The sequence below is a fragment of the Falco naumanni genome, chromosome 6 (assembly GCF_017639655.2).
Source record: "Falco naumanni isolate bFalNau1 chromosome 6, bFalNau1.pat, whole genome shotgun sequence".
NCBI classification, from domain to species: Eukaryota; Metazoa; Chordata; class Aves; order Falconiformes; family Falconidae; genus Falco; species Falco naumanni.
Window position 1 is genome coordinate 5,166,145 of NC_054059.1, and position 21,032 is coordinate 5,187,176.

The 21,032-nt window shown below is 38.9% G+C and overlaps 1 protein-coding gene across 4 annotated transcripts in view; it reads left to right on the forward strand.

The window, feature by feature from the left end:
* Nucleotides 1-21,032, forward strand: part of RNGTT (RNA guanylyltransferase and 5'-phosphatase) — a 189,228-nt gene that overhangs the window by 134,703 nt on the left and 33,493 nt on the right. For 3 of the 4 annotated variants that reach the window (XM_040597832.1, XM_040597831.1, XM_040597833.1), the window contains one exon: nt 20,295-20,361. The exons of the other annotated variant lie outside the window; for it this stretch is intronic. In XM_040597832.1, the coding sequence (XP_040453766.1) occupies nt 20,295-20,361 (67 nt within the window). The remainder of the gene's footprint in view (nt 1-20,294; nt 20,362-21,032) is intronic. 4 annotated transcript variants of the gene reach the window in all.

Genomic DNA, 21,032 nt, shown 5'->3' on the forward strand with positions numbered 1-21,032 from the left:
TGGTAGAGAAGAACAAACAGGCTGGACAGCCAAAGATACTGTGCGTGTTTTGTACTCTTCACCAGTCTTACTCTGAACATTTTATTATTTAATTTTCTGATAATACCAAACTCACAAATCATAAAAGAACAGGTACAAGTACTAAAGAGTGAATATATTAAAGATAAGAATAACTCATGACGGTCATAACTCCAAGGGTGCCATTCAGTTTGCTGTGATACCATCAGAATGTTTTGAAAGTGGTTTAGGAATTAGAAGCCCAGCTTTCGGTGTCTTCCTAAATTCACAAGTATTTTGGATTCAGCAAAACATGTCAATAAAATAAATGACCCTGATGTGAGTTGTTTGCACTTCAGCCGTGACAGTGCTATCAATATGGTATATATGCAACTGTGGGCTTCTAAAACACTGGGAGATCATCAGCAGTTTCATCTTCCCTGTGTGATAGTGAAGAGAAACTCTCGGTACATCCGCTTGTCTTAAAACCTCAGAGACATTAGAAAAGAAACCTACCTAATTATTTTTTTGTATAATTATCTCCTATCTCTGGTTTTGTAGAGATTCCAGTTGTGATGACCGATTTAAAAAAATTAAAAAATGTATGATGATTTTTTCTTAAAAAAATAGCATTTTACGGGACATTCTGAGGAAATAAATCTGTTACTTTAATGATTTAGGTAGGCTTGGTAATTCACACTTGTCATCTTTTTGGCTAATGGCCAGCTTGTAGTTTTTATCTGGGAAAAGGTGCTTACCTTATTGTAGAAACACACTGAAATCAGTAAGGCTATAGGTGCATGTATCTGTCTGTGGGGGACCAGTTTGAAGAACCAAGGCCTGATGAGTCAATGGTGACACAGAATCCACGTTGTTACTTACCCAAGTGACAGGGAAAAGATGAGTAACTCCTGGGTATGGAGCTTGTGTGCATGCTGCACTCCGACGGAACACCTAGTGCTTTGTAAAAAGCCATTAATAGTTTACGGTAGAGATTTGATTCCATCTGACAGCAGACGTAAGCATGTTATCCTACTAGAGGATCTTAAAAAGGCCAAAATTCCTTGTTTTCATACACTTTTTGCTTGCTTGCTTTTTACAAAGCAGTCTTGATGACACTGAGTGTGAAGTACAAACAAGGTTTTGTACTGAATTCTATTCTGAAATCAACTTCAAGACTTTTAAACACAGGATCTACTTAATTTTCAGTGTTATTGTATACGTGAGAAATAAGTGCTTATTTTAACTTTGAAACCCAGTTTTCAAAGGATGTAAACTGCTTAAGCTTCACATGAAATGAATCAGATTTTTTTATTTATAAATGTATATTCCTAAATGCATATGTATGTGTGTGTACACACACAGGTGACAGCTGTTGCTTTGTGTTGTAAAATTAAAAACACAAACAAAAATGTAAAAGAATTCCCTTGGCTGTTACAAATCAAAACAAGACTCCTCTTTTCCTCCTCATGTTTACATGTGGGAACCCTGTCCTCCTTTTGTCATACTTCTTAATTTTGAAGATTATCCATTTTATTAAATCAGACTTTGCTATTTCCGATTTTTAGCTCTTTTTGTGTAAGTATATTTCTTAACTGGACATTCCTGACTTCTCCTTTTTGATGTTTTTCCTGCTTAAGCAATATGGTTTTCAATGCCTTGGTTTCATGGTTTTAAGCCAGGTAACTAACTGGTTCTGCATCTATACTCCACCAACCAATGTTCCACTGTTGGCTTATGAACGGTAGAAAAGCTGTATATGACGAATAGAGAAGAAATGCCAGCATATTGCTCTGCTTTGTATGTATAAGCTGAACACTTTTTTAATTTACCTAACTGCAAAATTTATATATGTGTAGATACAAAATACTGGGGAGTTTAGAGACAATTCTAATGTTCTTGAAAGATTAAAAGCATCATTATTCATACGCTAGTCATCCTATTGTCAGACCTCCCGATCTCTGAGACATACGACAGTAAGAAGGTTTATGTTACACAGTTTTAATGAGGTTGCTTTTATATTCTCCCCAAAAGCAATACGTATATCCTAATCAGTTTTCAGGATGGGGGAAAATGAATTCTGAAGTGAAGAGAAAACTCGCTCAGGGCAGCATGGTGTACTAATAAGAAAAGGACAGTCCTCAGCTGTACCCAGCAGATGGCATTTTCCCCCCTTATAACAACTAAATATTTTCAAACCTATAATCTTTGGCTATTTTCATACTCTAAAATAAAGCCTTTTTCCACAAAGTATTAAAAGATTGCACTGTGAGCAAATATTTGTCAGTGGATTATAAATGATATATAATGTGTATATCTCTAATTACAGGATAGAGAAGATGGGGATGAGGAGAACAAAACAGGCTAGTGAACTTAGTTATTTTACTTTTTCCCCCTCAAGTCTTCATATCAAAACCATTGTCTCTCACAGATGTTCATAAAAGCACTTCACCCTTTTGGTGAATGTTAAAGCATCAGATCTCAAGTGCTCAAGTTTTTAATCTTTTTACTCAGGAGTACAAAATTCTGCTTGAAAGTGGATATTCAGTGGTGGGAGATCACTGATTTTGGGCGTAGAGCAGGATAGTTGGACTCAGAAGTGAACTGGGTATCTCCTAATGAAGGCTCTGAACTATTCTTACCCCTCCAGAAGGGAAAATTTGCTATGGGCATGGTTAACCCTTCTCAACTAATGTATTAATAATATAATATTGCTGACTTCTTCATTTGTGATGATAATGATCCGTACACAGTTCTGATTCAGGACTTACTGTTGTTCGTTCTGCTTTCATTCAAGAAGAGAAGCAGAAATGACTCTCAGGCTTCACTGAGCAAGATGTTTGTGCTTAGTTTCTGCACAATACCCAGTTTGATAAAAAATTGCACACATTAAGTGATAAGAAAATTGTGTTTTGTAAGATGAATTGCGTATCATGATAAGTTAGAATAATGTTTTGGTTTTGAAAGAGGTAATGGTATGGCATGCAAATGCATTCCTCCAGCTGACATAGGTCATAAATGCAGCTTGTTTTAACAGCAGCAGTATTAAGCTTCAGTTATTTAAATTATGTCACTAAAACTAGATAATCAAAACTGGTCTTTTTCCTCTTTCACTCAGCCTTATAGTAGGATATGATGAATGGTTTCTGCAAAAACAGTAATAATTTCTCTGTTGTTTACCTTACCTCTCTTACATGAAAAATAAGAGGAAGCTATTATAAAACTTACATTTTTTTTTTACATGTATTTTATGCCCGTTGTTTCTTTGCAATATTCAGAGACATTCACAATGAAGGAATTTTCCAAGTGTCTTCTGAAGATGATATCCTGCTTTTTGGGAGATAAAATTAAAGATTCTTTGATGTTATTTGGCTGGCGAATTGTTGTGGTTTGGTAGGGCCTGTATTGGCAAAAGGCACATCTGTATTCGGTCTGTGGCAAGTGGAGTGTCCAGTGTTTACACTTACAAAACACTTTCATTTGACTAAAAATAAATGCGGTCCATGCATTTAAAGCATGGCATTGCCTGTACCCATTGCTTAAAAACATACATTGTTGACAAGTTTACTAGACAAGCCTGAGGAAGAAGAATAAACCCTAACTAGTGGAGAAAAGAGCTAATACTGAAATTATATAGCATTGTCTGTCTGTTGCTTTCCATTGTATAGATTGAAGTTCATTCATTTCCCAAAGGATTTTATATAGCATTTGGTCCAAATGTTTGTGTTTATTGCTGAAAACTGTGTTACAAAATGGATTATTCTTTTTACGTGAAACTTGCATACAGAAAGATTTTAAACAACCCAGAAATCCATATATAATCCATATAAATGTAGACTTTGCAGGTTAATTTGCCTTTTGCAGTTTTTTCCATGTGAATGTTTAAACAGTGCAATCTAGTTATGTACTGTTGTTTAATGCAGAAGATATATATCTATTATTGCTCAATCTGAATTACTCCTTTGATTCACTAAATTTGAATTTGTATGAATTTCTTGCAAGACAAAGTGCATAGATTTTTCTGGCAGAAAACCAGAGATGGATATGACAAAAGGGCAAGAATGTGGTAATAATTTAAAGTTAATTCTTCTGATGTAATAGCTCCAGGATCACAAACAGTTTTTTTTAAACTTAAAATTAACTTAAAAAAAAAATAAATTTGGTTTCTGAAGCTCTAAAACAGCAACTCTGTCAACAGAAGAAGTTGGCAGGTTGGTTTGGATTTTTTGACAAAGCCTGTTCCTGAAGTTTATTACCGAAGGGACTTATGAAGATAGAAGTACAGAAGTTATGGAAAGCTATTAGCAGTGAGAAAGGATGAGCTGGGGGAAGAAGTGAGGTGGAGGAAATTTTAACTCTAGAGAGCTTCTTTCTCTGCCCTTGTTTCAGATAATCTGTTGTTTATTTACTGGTAGCCATGGCAGCTTTCTACTGAAGATTGCTGTACTTCAAACCAACAACAAATCACCCCACCACGCCCGAACTCTGGGGTTCTGCAGATAGCAACTAGTCTCCTATATAAGGAAAGACCACTGATAAGCTTAGACAAAGGTAGTTTTTATTAAAAACTGAGGAATGGAGAAAGGATGATGTGTAGTGAGGAGGATAACCATTGTTTCAGCTGTAGTGAAAACAGACTAGCTGGGATATTGCGACAAGTGCAGAAAATCTGTTTGTGCCATGTGTACAAGCTTGAGAAAGTTGGGTAAGAAATAATTTTGCAACTCCCACAAGCTTCAAGTATGAGGTTGCACTCCTTCCTCACTCAGGCTTCTTTAGCCTGGGTCTCTTCACAAGTTAATAAACAAGAATTCTCTAGCTTGTCTAAAAACCCCTTCTTCCTGCATTCTGGTCCTAAGGAAGATAATTCTCTTTTCCTTTCTTTTAGTCTTCAAATGTCAAACATAATCATTACATTCTATCTTAGCTTTGAGTAATTTATATCTGAATGAAGTGCCTGTTTGCTGTCTGATAATAAATTTTCTCTGCCATAATAACAAGGTGGTGTTGAAAGTAACTTCAAAGAAAGGAATGGCCTATTTAATATTTAAACAGACAAAGGATTTCTCTGCAGGAACAATTAAAACTAGATTTTGAAGCATTTGTATTAATTGTTGTTTAATAGATGTTGTTTTAGTGGTTCAGGAAAGTACGTGTGTGCAGACAAAATAAACCTAGAGTTAGTTCCTTTTCTGTGCATTTTACATCAATTATAGATAAGTCTTCTTCCAGTGTCAGTACCAGATGTGAAAAATTAAAGCAATATTCTGAGAATGAAATCAAATATATTAGCCAAAAAAAAAAAAAAAAATTTGTAGGAACTCTCAGTGTCATCCTATTCTGTGCATGTAAAATGTAGCAGAGGGATGTTGAGATTGGAGCGTAGCATCAAAAAGAAATTTACTTTCTCCAAAAAGAGTTGACCCCAGGGGCTGTGCATTACTTCTGCTGGGACAGGTAGATCTGTAGTAGTTGAGTAAACGGAATAACTTTGGCCACTCCTAAATTGCACTTCCCTAAAGAAACCAGGTTGTAAAAGACGGTATGAGACACTCTGTTGTTGGGTTTCCTAGCTGGTATAAAACTCAACTCAACAGCAGGGATGTGTTAATGTGTAGGTTTCCCATCATCTGTTATGGGAATATGTGCTCTACCAGTTTGCCCTTTTCGTTCTTCTGTCTTTTCATCTTCTGTGATACAGGTAGACTCAATTTTCTGTTCCTGCTGAAGTTTCATTCAGTCTCCTTTACTTCTGTCACCGGTATTTGCATGTGAGTGTTCAGGGTTGGTTTGCCAGTAAAGGTGATTATTTTTTATTTGCTGTCAGTTGCTACTCCAAAGTGATTAAAGTCCTGGTTAAAATGCATAGGATTTCCATGAAATAGCTGAAATTGCATTCCTGTATTACGATTGATAAGTTTCTCTCTCTCTGACGGTCTGAAGATGTAGATAAGACTCTGTATATAGGAAAAGGCAATAGCTTATGTTATTATGCTTATCTTATATATTTAAAAAGTAGCCAAATTTTTGAGACATCAAAGTCTTCCTTCCTACTCAAGATTAACTTGCATGCTCCAGGCCTTGTTTTTCCCAGATACATCGTTTAGCCTAAGAAAACATACTACTTTTTCCTAGAGACTTTGTCTTACCTTAAATCAGACCTGAATGAAATTCACAATGTTTATCATGAACAATGTAATTTTTTTTTTTCCTCTAATACCTGTAATTAACTGCAGTTAGCTGTATTACCTAAAAAGGCTTATTATCTGTGCAGGTAGTTTATAATACCACCATGAGCATCTTCTGCTTGGAAAATCAAAACATACTGGATCATGTTGCACTAATTTTTAGCAGGCTTATTTTGGCAAAGGCAAATTATAGTCCAAAAGGACATGCAAAATTTCTTGCAGTAAAAAATGATGTCTTGGAGGCATATTGCAAAAAGGAAAAAAAACCCCTCTCTGCTTTACTGTATGCTTGTTAATTAATAGCTTAATAATTTACCTTACATAAACCTTCTCAGAAATAGATGAAAGGAGACACAGAGCAGGTCATCCTGATACCAGCTAAATCAGTGGTTATCAGCCAGGGACTGGAAGTTACTAATTTTTTGTCCTATGCAGTTAGCATTTAATCATAATTGCTCTTTCACTTGTGCCCTACATAATAACAATTCGTAATTCAGGCCAGTAAATGAAAAGATGCTCTCTTTCTGTGGTAATAATACAGCACTTTTTATGAAGAATTCAGTTATTTTTTTGCAAAGTTTATAGGAAAGATACATTTTTTGCAAGTTGCTCGTCACCCAGGCCTTAGCTTCTTTGACTGCTTAGAGTGTGTGTCACAAAACAGGTTAATGTCAAGTAAGGTCTAAAAAGCTGGCATTGGAAAAAGAGACTAGGATTACCGATAGCATGCGAAGAGCTTGCAAAATGGTTATATTGAACCAAAGTTTGTAGAAGCAGCTCCCTAGGATGATGATGGTTCCTGGTTCTCTTCCTCAGCTCTTGCACAGGCAAGCAAGTGGGACTTCTTGGGGTGTTTGTGAGCTCAGGTGTGACCATACCCCAAGTACCTAGGAAGAAAGGAGCCTGGCTAGTGCCCTGTGTGGTTTTAGTAGCTGCATCAGTTTTATATTGCTGTGGAGATCGTGGCTGCTCAAGAGAAGCTGGAACAGTATTTCTCAGCCTGGGGGCACTTGCTTTGAAGCAAATGCTGCGTGTGGAGCAGAGGTACCTCAAGTTTTTTTTTTATATTCCTATCTGTTTGCTGGCAGCTCTTTGTTTCTTAGCACCATCCAAGCTGCCAGCATCCCAGTGCATTCCCACTCCCCTCCTGGCAGATCCAAGAAAAGTATGCTTCCCCTCTCCAAATTTGGGAATCAGGATAAATGGTGCTAAAGTTTGGAGAAAGAAGAAGGGGATGATGTACTGGAGGGAGATAGCCATCTTAAAAAGCCTGTACAAAATGAAAACAAGGGGCAGCTGCGTGTTGAAGTCAGTAATAAAGGAGAGAAATAGGAGTGGAGAAAGGGGTTGCTGGGGGAGCTGTGGCACTTCTGAAGTGAAGCAAAGCAATGATTTCCTTTATAGAGAAAGGAGCCTTATGGGTAAGGATGCTGATTTTTCAGAGCGTAATAATACACCAGAAAGACAGGACAGCTTTGCTGCCAATGCCTTCTAAGATTACAGATGGGATAATCAGTATTACAGTGTTGGTAGTTGGTATTGCAAGGCAATAGACCTTTCTAGTGTCACACCCAGGAAAGTACTTCAGCTGCATTTCTTAATACTTCAGAATGCAGAATACTTCATTCTGTGTTTATTACTACCTGAAGAATTTCGGTAAAAGAAAATCCACTGAAAAGTTCATATAATGAATAGGCTGAGGGACTTAATTTTATAATGAACAGAAGAACTAAATCTTGCACCATCTGTGCAGGTTTCAGAAAAAGAGCGAAGCATTCAGGAAAGTTCATGAAGTCTCCGACAGCCTTCCTACCTTATTTTGGGTGGTAGGTTTGTTCGTAGCAGACGGGTGTTCATGCATTCTGGTGGTGGCACTTCTATCAGGGTAGGTGGCAGCGGGGTGTGTATCACTCCCAATTCCAGACGAATAATTTGTTGTTCGTTATGGACTTCACTTTGGGTTTGCAATCTGCATAGTTCCTTCATGATCCCATAGCTAAATGGCTTGTAGACTGTAATTTGATCATTTATTTGGTTGTGCATGATTGATTAATAAAGTATGTGTTTTGTATAAATTATTAAAGCGGTATGGGTGAATAGGAAGAAAAAGGAATCAGTTGGAGCGGTCTGGCAGTGCACATGCATATGGCCAAGGGCCAAGGGTGCTCTTTCATGAGGCCTTCCCATGGAGGATCTTTAATAAGAAGGTGGGAATTTTCATACTGATTATATCTCTGATCCACGTAGACAAGTGCATTTTATATTCTTTAGTGATTTACTTTAAAGATAAATTGTTGGTCTTCTAAATATTCTTATGATGCGCCTGTGTGTTCAGTGCCTGTTTCTCTTGCACACCAAGGCAGTGTCAATGAGCTCCAGTCTAATTAATGTGTTTTGTTATGAAGTATTTATCAGATTTGAATTCTCCCTCAGTTGGCATAATTCAGTCACCCTTTGTTCTTTTGTTATGAGACATGAAATATGGATCACCTGATTAATCTTTGGTTTGCCCTGCATTGTCAAAAGAATACTGGTACCAACTGATTTACTCAGGGTACCTTATGCTGCGCTTCAAAATGGTTTACAATATTTTCTCTGAAAAGCTTTTGTATCTGTAATTCATCGGGGTTTTGATACATGGTAGAGTTGCCTCCATGGGATCCAGAAGTTGCTTTTTCTGTACTGCAGAGGAATTCTCTCTAAATTTGGCCAACCTGCAGAGTGGCCCGTTTTGTTATACTTAAAAGTGTTAGCTGCCAAAATCTGGGTCTGCCGTGATGTCTTGCCACCACTGGTGCAGCATGCAGGGCACCAGGAAAACCAGAAAACCATTGGACCATCTGTGCTGACAAATGAAGGGCAGAACGGGGGAGATTATAGCCAGATGAGACCACCCTATCGTAGCTTTCCTGCCAGTTCTTTGTCATGGGTTTTCAGCAGTAGCAACATGTGTTAAAATTGCTGAATATTTACATTTCCGCTCTGCTCTGATGATTTGGAGTAGTTGTGCAGAACAAAAATTTGGGCTTTTCTTTCTGGGTTTAGCTTTTTGGTGGGATTTTTTGTTGTTTGTTTTGGAGTTTTTTAAAATAGACCAAGGACAAAGGAATGATAAAACTTTATGTGGAAAGGAAGTTCAGTGAACTTTGAAGGCAAGCCTTTGAATGTTAGGAAAAAGCAGAGTTTTAGTTGCCAGGTTCATACACATTATAATACATTCCTTCATTAAATGGTGTACGTACCTTTCTGTAATTCACACACAAAAAAGCACGTATCTGTCACTGCTGAGGAAAGTAACGCTAAGGTTGTATGGGTGATCCTAAATACAACATCAGCTTCCTTTCAAAGTGATGAACTTTATAATCTAGCTAAAGTTGCCAGCCTTTGCTTCATAACTTGCTTTATCAGCAGCCTTTCTCTGTTCATGACTTTTTCACATTACTAATAAATATACTAAACAGTCTGTTACAGAAATTGAATAGTCACTTGGCCTTTGCCAAGATGAAAACTGACCATTTATTCTGCCTGTCCAGTCTCTTAATCAGGGTTTGATCTATAACAGTAAGTAGCCTCCTCCATATAAAAGTACTTACTGCCTAGTTTTATTTTTTTAAAAATAAATTACTGTGGAAGACTCTAACAGAAGCCTTTTGGCAGTCTGAATCAATTATGTCAGTGTGGTGCCTCTCCTGTCCCCCACTACTGTTTAAGCACTCTTTCATTAAAATGATCAAAAGAGAGGCAGATGCAGCCACAGTGTGAATGCAGGGGATGTGCAACCTCCTGAGCAGCACTGCCGTGCACGGCCAAGGCAGGCACGCTGAACAGTGCTCTGCTAAAGGGTGGGACTCAGAGCTAAGTTTTCAGAAATGACCCTATTTGGGTGTAAAAGATTGGCGTGTGGGTTTTTTTAATAGCAAGTCAGACCCTCCATATTAAGAAATGTCAGAAATCCTGGATATGTGGCATCAGTGTTTGGTGATTTACTTCACCTCAATTATCAATATATCCCCAGAGCTTTTCTTTTAGTACCTCTATTTCTGCAGGCATTTTATTTTGGTAACTGGAGAAGAGAAAAAAAAAAACAAACGAAAAAAACCAACCCCCAAAAAAGGTCCTGACTAGGTGTCTTTGGTTTTTTCTTTTGGGTACAAAGCCACTAGCTTTTCAGCAGCCTCCCTGTCTTCCTTAGTTGCTCCCTGTATTAGCACACAATCAAGTGAATCTGCTGATTATTTTTTTTTACCACTTAAATACTTGGACATACATGATATTTTTTTTTGTCATTATCTCATTTATTTCTTCTATATCTTATTTGCTGTTAGAAATCTATTTTTCTTAAGTAGCTCCTGAGACACTTCGTCTTTGTTTTGACTTTAACATATCTGTAATTAGACTTCTTATTTTATGAAGTCTGATATAAAGCTTCGGTTACGGCTTCATGTTATGGTGTCAATTCTTCACTTAATTCTGGGTGTTGAATTTGCTAGTACTGTGGTCTCTGTTATATTTTAAAAGATGGCCAAGGTGAAAGGACCTTACGGGGTCCTAGACTAGAACATAGATTTACAGTGTTCCAGTGAGTCCGCTGCAGGGCTGGGTAAGTGCTTTTGCTTTGTGATATTTGGATAAATCTGGGCAGAGTTGCAGCACAGCCTGTAGCAGGCAGGTCTTTCAGCAAATGGGGAATACTTCCTAGCTCCTGTCCGATATTTCAGTGAGATGAAGGGGATGATATTCTGACATTTACTATCAGAAGTAGATTCTAATAGTGAATCTCTCAGACTATGTAATAATCTTACCCTGTCAAAGGAAAAGGCAAGCAGTCTCATTTTTCAGATAATTTATGGCCAACCTGGCCAAATTGCTCATTATGCTACGGGGAATAATATTCCGTTGGTGGAAGAATGGGTATGATTATTTACTGGGTAGTTTTTGTTTCTACTTACTTTTCCTTTCTACTTTTTATGGATAAGTTATATGTAAATGTAGTCAAAATACTTCTGTATGTGATTTGCCTGTAAGGCAAAGCGTGGACAAACATTAAAATATTATCAACGGTAGACATAAATGCAGCAAACAAAAGGAAGTGCTTTTGGAAATATTTGATGTGTGGTTTTATTTATAAAGTACAAGAGTATTTCTTGAAAAATCTCCCTGTCTCTAGGAACGCATTCATCTTCAGTCCTCACCCCCCAAAAAACCAAGCAGCCAAACACTTGTTCAAAACCAATGCAAATGAAACCCTCCTAGCTCAAAGTAAACCTTAACATTGGTCACGTTCATTTTTTTTTTTGACCATGATGTAGAATCACTTGCAGACCATTACCTCAAATATGAGGTCACTTCATTTTGCAGTTTCGAGCTCTCTGAATGTCATTTTTATTGGGTTTGGTATATAACTGTGGTGACGTTATTCAGTGGAAGTATGTCTTTCAGGGATCAGTTACTTCCCAGATTCTCATTATAAATAGTCAACGACACGCAGTGATTTACTCTAGGGAGTGAGGTGGTTCAGTGAAGCCCTTCAAGTATTACGCAGGGGAGCTTTTCCTATGAAGGGCAATTAGCACATTACATCGATGTTTGTGCCTGAGTTGCATGTGTTTCAGAAAGCAACATGCTTATTAATATGACTAATAACACACACTGTTGGAGTACTGTTGTGGGAAGGCTGAGGGTGTTAAATTCAAGTCTGTAGTTGGGGCTGTCCACTGCATTTCCCCCCGTTAATATTATTTAGAATACAGTTTTATGTTAATTGCTGTCACCATGCTGTCACCGTGGCTTGGGATATTCTGTAAATTCAGAATTCATTGAATGAGAAAGTTTTGTTTCTGTGGGGGTGTTTATTGCAGAGATGAAGATAGCATTGTAAAATTGTTTACAGTCTCTTAAAAAAGAGACTTAATTGTATCGCTTCCCAACCTTTTTCCTCTCTGGAGTTCAAACCCAGGGTTTTTTACATATTTACTATGTAACCAGCTGTGCATAGTATCTCTTCCTTCTAGCTTTTTTTCCATTTGTGCTCTAATTTGAGGAAGAATGTCCTAAATCAGACACACAATCTATTTGTCTGCTCTTAACCATGATGATTATACTAGAATAGCTTTTCTTTGCCCATGAAAAAAGTGTTCTTGCATGACTGATGAGTAAATCATTTTGTTGGAATATTTTCATAGCCTGAAAAAGTGGTTTGGTAAGTGCACTGTAGAAGGAAGGAGAGCGCTCTTCTGTCTTGCCTGTGAAGCCCCTGCTTTGCCATTGTCAGTATTCTGCGTACAAGGCTCACTGCTGCTTTTGTGAACTGTCAAGTTCTTTGGCTGTTCATGCTTTCAGAACAAAATGACACGCATGTTGTTTGCAGACCATATATGCATGTCAGTTTAAATTCACAACCTTATCTGTGCTGAAGGTATTAGCCTTTTCCAGAATTTTCTTGAATCCTTTTATATTTCATAATACCTAATATAATATCTTCACTATGTTACTCTTACATTAGTCTATAAAATGAATGAATGAAATATTTAATGACCTTGAAAAAAATTGAATGTAGGAAGTTAATTCTTTTGACCTTAACATCAATTTTTGTAATTCTCTATTTATGCTGTTCTGATTTTCTTCTTGCTTTTTCTTTCAATTTCATGTTCCTAGAAAATACATAATTGGAGTTGAAAAGCAATGGGGAACAATTGTCATAAGCAAGAAGCAAAACATAATTGTAATGTCATTGTAATAGAATCCAAGTTATGGTTTAAGAGACTACTTAAGAAACTGGTTCTCTTTGCATAAGATATTGCAGCACAGTTTTCCATTACCATTTAAGCGAACACAGGATAAATACAGAATATTTATTATATTCTTAAGAGGACATCAGCTCCATCATGTGAATATTGCGTTCTTTCTGCTGTGTCATGATGCTTTATTTGTGCTCATGTCATCATGTCCAATAATGACATATTGGGATAATTTCTTTGCATAATGAAATACAAATTTCTAAAACTATGTATAAAAGTTACCTTTATCTTCAAAGTTATATGTGAAGAACATACAAATAGTGTTTGAGAATACAGTTACTGAACTCATGAAGGTGTTGCTTCTTTTCCCAGGGCTATTGTTCTTCTGTGTTTGTAACTTGTAACAGTCATTTCTGCCTAAAATGTACAAATGCATCTGGAGCCATTTTTAGAGACAGTTAAAAGCACATTTCTGGCAAAATTTCACTGCAAGTTGGTGAAGCATTAGAACAGGCTTCTCAGGGGGGGCGTGGATTCACCATCCCTGGACGCATTTAAAAAACACGTAGATGTGGTGCTTAGGGACATGGTTTGGTGCTGAACTTGGCGGTGCTGGGTAAGTTGCACTTAATCTCAAAGGTCTTTTCCAACCTAAATGATTCTAGGATTTAGGTACAGAACATAACAGTGGAATTCTTTGTATATGCTTATCACACAAAAGGTATGCCTTAAAATGAAATGTAAAAACATTCAGACCATAATGAATATTCATCTCTATTATATAGTTATATATGGAAGATTAGAATGTGAGTGTGTCACAGGGATTTTCCCAAAATCTTATCTCACTGTGCAATTTATACTTTAAATAGGTAGTATTCCATTTCTGGCCACTAATGTGTATTCTGAGATCTTCTTAGCCATAAAGATATGGATGTGCACAAGGGTCAGTAGCCCCACTGAGTGTCAGGTTTGATTTTCTTTCCATTTTGCTTCACATCTATTCCACTCTTGATACACGTCTTCTCAGGATTGCAATTTTTTCACCAGCAACCTCTGTGAAGACTGCAAATGTATTTCCGCAGCATGTGAAGGATGAAGTTGTTAGATCAGATCCCAGCCCCGTTGTAGCTACTTACTGCTGCATCTGACTGTGAAGTGGAAGTAGTCCATGCATCTTAATCCTGCTGTCTCATCAGTGGAATTGGTATTCATGTTTAAACATATCTCCTAGGGTGACATGGTGAAATGCCTTCCAGACAGACACCAGAGGGTGTTTCAGGTATCAGTCTACTCTTAAGATCAACAAGAAAGAAACCCTGTCTGATCTGGAGAGAGTTGTTTCAGGTAGGACAGACCAGAGCAGCAGCAGCCCCTTGTCCTCTGCTGAAAGCACCACATCTGCGTGTCTTTTAAATACCTCCAGGGATGGTGACTCAACTCAACCATGCCCCTGGGCAGCCTGTTCCGTGCTTGACCATGCTTTCAGGCAAGAAATTTTTCGTAACATCCAATCTAAACCTCCCCTGGTGCAACTTGAGGACATTTCCTTCTACTCTGTCACTTGTTATCCAGGAAGAGAGACCCACCCCCGCCTGCCTACAGCCTCCTTTCAGGCAGCTGTAGGGAGCGGTAAGGTCTCCCCTCAGCCTCCTTCCCTCCAGGCTAAACACCCCCAGTTCCCTCAGCTGCTCCTCAGCACCATCATTAGAAGTAGAAACCGATATGCATGGCTGTCAGGATGAGTTTTGGAAGTTTCTGCTGTCTTGCATGGACTCAAATACTTTCCTGGTTATGCGATATAACAATGAAGTTTTACTGCAGCTAGCAAAGCTTTGGTGGCAGGCTGTAGCACTTACTGAGCTTGAAAACAAACACAGACTTGTCTAGAGTAAGGTTTTTTGGTGGTTGCAAAAGCTAGTGAAAGGAACAGGCAACAGTCAATAATAAAACCAGAAACGCAGGATCCAATGACTGACTTTATGTGGAGTGATGAACTATTCTTCTGCCACAATGTATGTCAAGTTAAATTTTAGGATTGCCTGATACAAATACTGCAAGATACTATTTGGTAAATTGTCATCAGTTCTGGGGTTTGGGTGAGCGTTCTTGTGGAAATTTAAGGAAGAGGTGTTCTGTTTCTCAGGGGCAGTGAATAACTGAAGCATTGCTGTCAGCAGCTCTGAATGCCTACCGCTGCCTGTTTCATGGCAGCTTTCATCCTGAAAAACCAGACAACTCAAGCCCACATGCCTGTCCATTGGCCATCATTTTCCTTTGGCACAGTCCACCCTTCCAGTGACCTTACCTCTTTTCAGCCGTTCTGCTACACACATCGCATTTCTCACCCCGTGCTCCCTGCTTTCCCAGCCTGTCTGACCTCTGTGCTGTTGGTTAGAGCTGAAGTCTCAGTCTGTGTTCCTGCACGATACGCCACCGGTCTTGCAACGGAGCAAGCACAGGAGCTGCTGCCTCGCACAGGAGCAAGTTACCGCGTTCAGCTAATCTGCAGTAACTTGCTCCTGTGAGAGGCAGCGGCTCCTGGCTCCACCTGCTCCTTTATTTCTCTGCATGCTCCTTTCTGGAAACCTCCTTCCTGCACAGCAGCGCCGGGACCCAGATAGCCTAGAGGGAAACTCCCGACTGGTGTGTGTATGAGCTGCTCAGAAGTTGTGTTTTCAGCTCTGCAGTTTGCATGGCCCTGTTTGATAACCTGAGCGGACTTCCCAGGCAGCCCTTGGAGCCCGAAGGGGTCAGCGTCTGGGGTTCAGATCAAGCTGAAGTGATGTCCTCAAGATACACCTCCCGACAAGATATGGAGGGACTCTTTGACGGCTGCTTTCTGCCTTCACAAAGCACTACGTAATGGCTGGAGCACTGGTGCGTCGGTGAGCTTGTGAGCTCAGTCTTTCTTGAGGGTATCTTGAAATACTCACCTTCATCTTAACAGACAGCTCTCGGCGACTTACCGGGGACAGACCATGTGTGGAGAAGAGGAACTGGTCAGGTTTCTTGGAGATGTGCTGCCCTCGGAAAGTCCGTAGCCAGGGGTCAGTCTGCTTCCCATGGCCAAAGCCGGTAGGAAGGTGGTGATGGTTCTGGGACTGTCCTGGCCCACAAAGCAAGGTCAGGGAGGGTGAGCTCTGTGATCTGTCAGTCTCTACTGCTCTTGTAGCCCTAGGCCGTCAGGCTTCTCAGCCCGGAGCTCTGCCCCAATGCTTTCCAACACAGAGGGCTGCTTTGCCGCTCCTTTATACCTCTCTCATTCATCCCTGACGTTCCACATTCCTTGCTGTCTCACGCTGCCTTATTCCAAGTTTTCTTTCACCCAAGCCCTTAATCCTGTCCTGTATTTATTTGCATTTACCCCCTTCACATCACTATTGCCACCGCGTTTTTTGAATCGCTGTCCCTGACCATTCCCGCTCCTACAGCCAGCTTCCCCCCCGGCAGCAGCGCCTGGCTTCTGCAGCTCGGGCGTGGAAAACACTGGCTACGGTTTACACCAGGGAAAGCCAAATCTGGGGTTCTGAGGGCAGAAAATAGGGAGTTTTGGTGGTCACCGTATAGCAGTGTTTTCTTGGTACTTGAAGGGCTTTAAGACCTTGGCATTACATTTGCAAAAGTCAGATGTGGGTTGTCCTGATACTTTCTGATTTTTTTATGCTGTTCACATGGAACGTAATGGTACAGCCCTAACAGGCACATCGAGCCAGAAGTCTGCTCACTTGGGTGTATAGGACAGGGGTGCAGGGAATGTAATGGTACATATGAACAGCACATCTTGAAGAACCACTGCTTCTTGGAGCGATGTTTCTTTCCTTTTGCTTCCAGAAAGAAATTGAAATTGTGTTATAATGTATTGAATGGAAGAGATAATGTATTGAATGGCAATCTGAGCTAATGTGATTAGTTGAGGTATCTTTGTATATTGCTACATATTTTCAAGTAAAAGTAAATATATATATATTGAAGTGCCAGTAGACATTTACATTTTTGACGATTGTTTCACATAATTTGAATGTGAAATTCAAGATTGTAATTGTGCTGTGAAACTGTCACCACTGTTTCTTGGGCTGGTATTGATTTGGCCAATTACAGGTGATTACACCTAGCTGCTAGCAGGGTTAGGTGTTGAGAATTGCTGATGGTGTTTTGAGAATAGAACTGTTCAAATGTGAAATTAGGTAAGAAATAGAAGACTGACGTTTTAAAAGAGAACACTGGCATTAAAAAATATAGATGTGCTTATAACCAAGCCTGCCTTCCATTGGAAAATCTTCAAAGGCAAAGGGTAATTAGTTGAGAGCATTAGGAGTGAATAGTTGTATCAATTTAGACATGTTGATGTTTATGGTATAAAGTTAATTTTAGGTACTTAAAAATGCAGCCTGATGTTATGATAGAGAACTGCAAGAATGGCTGTGTGTAACCTGAACATTCCGATTGGTGAGGAGCACATCTTCATGATAATGTGGAGATCAGTTGGGCTGAGTTCCTATGGGTGAGATGGAGACTGGGACATCCTCCTCCCTCTCAGCCCTCTCCTCAATGGCACATGTTTTTTTCGATACTGCCACTGGTGGCTGTGGAGTGGGGGGTAACACTCCTGGAGTAGCTTGGCTGATCCAGAGCCTCAGCGCTGACTCTTGCCCCAGGCTGCTTACCTGTCCAGACTCTGCTGTGTGAGCTGATTCTATGAAATACGGAGATTATGCTGATAAGACCCTAAAGTAAAAGAGCTTATAATAATAATGAGATGCAGAATTTTTTAATTGTTCAGACCATTTAGAGGCAGAAAACCAGAGTCTTTCAGAACATTAGATTATCATTATATTGGGATGCTCATTTCAGCCTCATTGAGTACTTTTATCAAAAACTGACTGGTTTTGCATGTTGGTGAAAACATGTTGAACTTCAGAATTCAAGAAGAATGTGAAAACTAGAGAAACAAAGAATGCAACCTTTTATTTAAGCAATGGAGAGTTACAAATAACTTTCTATTCCCTGAAAATTTTGCTAGCATTGCACTGAATTAACATTGCCTTTTTGAAATGCCATATAAATACAAATAAAAAAATACAAGTAAAACACTTTTCAGCCAAGGCAGTGAAAGGTGAACAAATAGTAATAAGCCTGTGCTGTGTCAATATCAATCTTATTAAGGAAGCCAATTCTTGCAGTTTGTTTGCAGGTTTTGGGCATACATAAGTGATAGCAAGTTAAACAGTGTAGACTGGATGGCTGTGTGGTCTTTGGAAAGACCTAAAACTATTCTAAAGACTCAGATTTTTAATGGTCCTACATTTCTATCTGGTAAAGAAAACAATGTGAAAAATGACCACGTGGGAATAATCACACTGTACGTCTCCTCTTTTTTTAGGTACCTTACTAGAAATGCAGTTAGTGGATTATTTTTTTTTTTTTCCCTTTTTGGCCTTACAATAATTGTGTGCAGTTCTTTTTAAGAATACATTTTTCCTTTAAGGTGCCCCTCATAAATATTGTGACATACCCTGAATTCTTTTTACAGATTCTCTTTTAACCTTTTTTTTGCTAATTACTTGTGTTTCTTTTCATTTAGAAAACCCTTAAATGTTTTCCAGGTTTGCTTTATAATCCTAGGAGGAGGTTTGATCAATATGCTGGCTTTTCCAACTGCAGACGCCCGAGTTCTGAATAAATTTGACTTATTGTGACAGAAAATGAGTGTGATATGGTCAGCATGACTTCCATATACTGCAGAACCATTGCGAAACAGTACTGATCCTCCCGATGGAGTCCGGACTATGGATGGGCCAGGGGAGGAAGGCAGCTGCCTGTCCGTACCATGACTGAAGTGCTCTGGTCCTTACTAGTCTTCCCTTCATTTGGGTATTTCTATAGTACCCAGGAAATTTTTGCAGACCGTATCTAATTACAGAAGGATTTTTTGATGACAATATACTGTTCCACACCACTTCTTACTTAACTGTTTTATATATGTGAATGTTTCGATGTTGTGATTTTGCTGTGTTCCGCCAGTTCCCACTGTTGGTGAACCCATTTATGGTCATATATATCATATTGTTGTCAGAAATGGAAAGAATCAAAATCATACGAAGATGTGTACATTCTGTGGGGTTAAAACGATTTACTGCCATCTTAGTTTCTGTTTTGTTTACGAAAACAGGCCTGGCGATGGTGAGAAATGAGTTAAAGCTGGTTTGTATGTAGAAAAAAAATACGTAACTCAGTATGAAATAAAAGTTATATATATGCTTAAAAACATAAGAAAGAGACACCTTAGTGTCAGTCTTAAGCAGCATGATCCCTACCTTCATACTTATTTCTGGTTATTTAATTTAATTCATATTTGAGGCCATATTACTAAAGGGAATTGGATGTAAAATTGAAGGAAATATAAAATAGCAAATGCTTAATGAAAACTTGGAGCTACTGAACAGTATGATGGGGTTTGAATGTCCCTTTTAATCAAAACAGAAACCCTTTCAAGGGTTTGTCAAAGTTCTCCTCATTATGGGGTGCCTGTACTTCAGTGTGACACTTCTGGAGTCTCTAAACTAGAGGGAATGACCGCTATGCCTGTGCTTAGCCAGAACGTTGTGGTTGTCCAGTCTGAACAGCACAGCGCTCTCCTACCCTTGTTACTGGCCAGAGATGTTCTTGCCTGTCCGTTCACCCTAATGCTCCTCTGGGATTTGGAGTTTGCGTAGTAATAGCATTGACTTGCACGGGATCTGCAGAGCTCAGACTAACCCTTTTCCAGAAGTACCACCAGTCAGTCGCTTGAGTCACCTTACCTGCTGTCCCTCTGGATCTTGGTGGTGGACGCAGCAACTTTGTATAAAGAGTTGAAGAGAATAGCAGGCACTAACTGCATCTGGGGTTCTTTTTATTTAGGAAGCCATTAGACAGTACTGCAGAGATTCTTTGTTATTTTTCTACTTGTAATGTCACTTTTGTATTACTGTGCGTATTTTTATTTGCCCTGGTCTGTTTTAACTGAGGCCTGCTGCTCTGAATGTGTGTTTACTAGACTTTTCTGTTGCTGCCCCTTTGTCTCTAATAGAAGAGGCACGTGCCTGCTGTTCTTCCATGTTACTGAGTGGCAGCCGTCACAAAGAAGCCTGTGAAATGATTTTGTTGAAAAGTTGTTTGTACCATAAACACAAGTTACCGGTGTGCATACATCTTTAATGCACGTCTTGCCTTTTTTGTGGTAGTTCAACTAGAATCAGATTTGCAGAGGTAGCTCTTGCTGTTGTGATGAAGCTTGTTACCCTGCTAGGGTTCAGTAACGACTACTGGAGATGCAAAAAAAAACCTTATGGATGTAAAGTGATATCTTAAAAGATTTTTTTCATTTTTTTAGGCTACTCACCCAGAATGTTGGTCTTCTTTATGTTGGAAACTTTGACAGACCTTTTGCACAAATTAAGGTACGATTAATAAGCTAGGGGGGGAGGTGGCTATTTAAATTATTTCACTTCTGTATCATTTAAGTCTTGTCTTAGAGAAATCCAAGTTATCAATATAGCTTCAGGAAAAATTATGGGAAATAGTGCTACTTTGGTGATGTTTACCATATTCTGGGTTTTCTTCTAGTTACATCTGTGTACTTGCCAAAGAAGTTTAGGGGTTTTTATCCTTTTGATTAATTTTTACTCTGGGTTAATTATTGGAAGGAAAATGTTTGGGGTGGGTTTTTTTTTTTTTAGGTTACCTTGTCAGAGACATTTCAAAACAAAGCCACTTTTGGAACTCTGTAATTCTTTAGTGATCCTTGAGAGGGAAGACACTGCAGTAACAAGCACAGATTGTTTTCCCGGTATGGATAGATTTATTATGAAAGACTCATACAATTGCTGGAAAATCATTTGTGGTTTATGACTTACTGTTTCTTTTCCTTCAGTCAAACTATAATAATTTCACATTTCTACTTGCCAGTTGCTAATTAGTTACTGTCATGTCACTTACGAACAAAAACATTTTACAAGAATATATGGACTGATTTTGATGGGTTTCATTAGGATTTTTCGTTAGGGCAAGGAGAGGGAGGCATCAACATGTTAGTCATTATGCTGGGATGTGGAAATGTGGTATCCATTTC